Here is a 429-nt window from a genome sequence, read left to right as displayed (position 1 = left end):
GAGGGATTGCTCGAGTCCATGCCGAAAATGGAGGGAAGCTAGTCCATGGCAATGTGAAATCCTCAAACATCTTTCTAAACTCTCAACAATATGGATGTGTGTCTGATCTTGGACTAGCAACCATAACAAGCTCACTCTCTCCACCTATATCCCGTGCTGCTGGTTACCGAGCCCCGGAAGTGACCGACACCCGCAAGGCAACACAGGCTTCAGATGTTTTCAGCTTCGGCGTGGTACTCCTCGAGCTTCTTACCGGGAAGTCTCCAATACACGCAACGGGTGGTGAAGAGATCGTCCACTTGGTGAGATGGGTTCACTCAGTTGTCCGAGAGGAGTGGACAGCTGAAGTATTTGATATACAGCTAATGAGGTATCCCAACATAGAGGAAGAAATGGTTGAGATGTTGCAGATAGCCTTATCATGTGTGG

The 429-nt window shown here is 49.0% G+C and overlaps 1 protein-coding gene across 1 annotated transcript in view; it reads left to right on the top strand.

Moving 5' to 3' along the window:
- LOC111786590 (probable inactive receptor kinase At4g23740) overlaps nt 1-425 on the top strand; it is a gene marked incomplete at both ends in the record, with an annotated part of 3,338 nt that extends 2,913 nt beyond the window's left edge. Inside the window, 1 exon segment of the mRNA XM_023666825.1 lies at nt 1-425. Coding sequence (XP_023522593.1) covers nt 1-425 — 425 coding nt within the window.
- Nucleotides 426-429: the final 4 nt, after the last annotated feature.

This window comes from Cucurbita pepo, unplaced genomic scaffold (genome assembly GCF_002806865.2).
Source record: "Cucurbita pepo subsp. pepo cultivar mu-cu-16 unplaced genomic scaffold, ASM280686v2 Cp4.1_scaffold002070, whole genome shotgun sequence".
NCBI classification, from domain to species: Eukaryota; Viridiplantae; Streptophyta; class Magnoliopsida; order Cucurbitales; family Cucurbitaceae; genus Cucurbita; species Cucurbita pepo.
The sequence above is the reverse complement of the archived record's forward strand: the minus strand, read 5'-3'. Positions and strand labels throughout refer to the sequence as shown.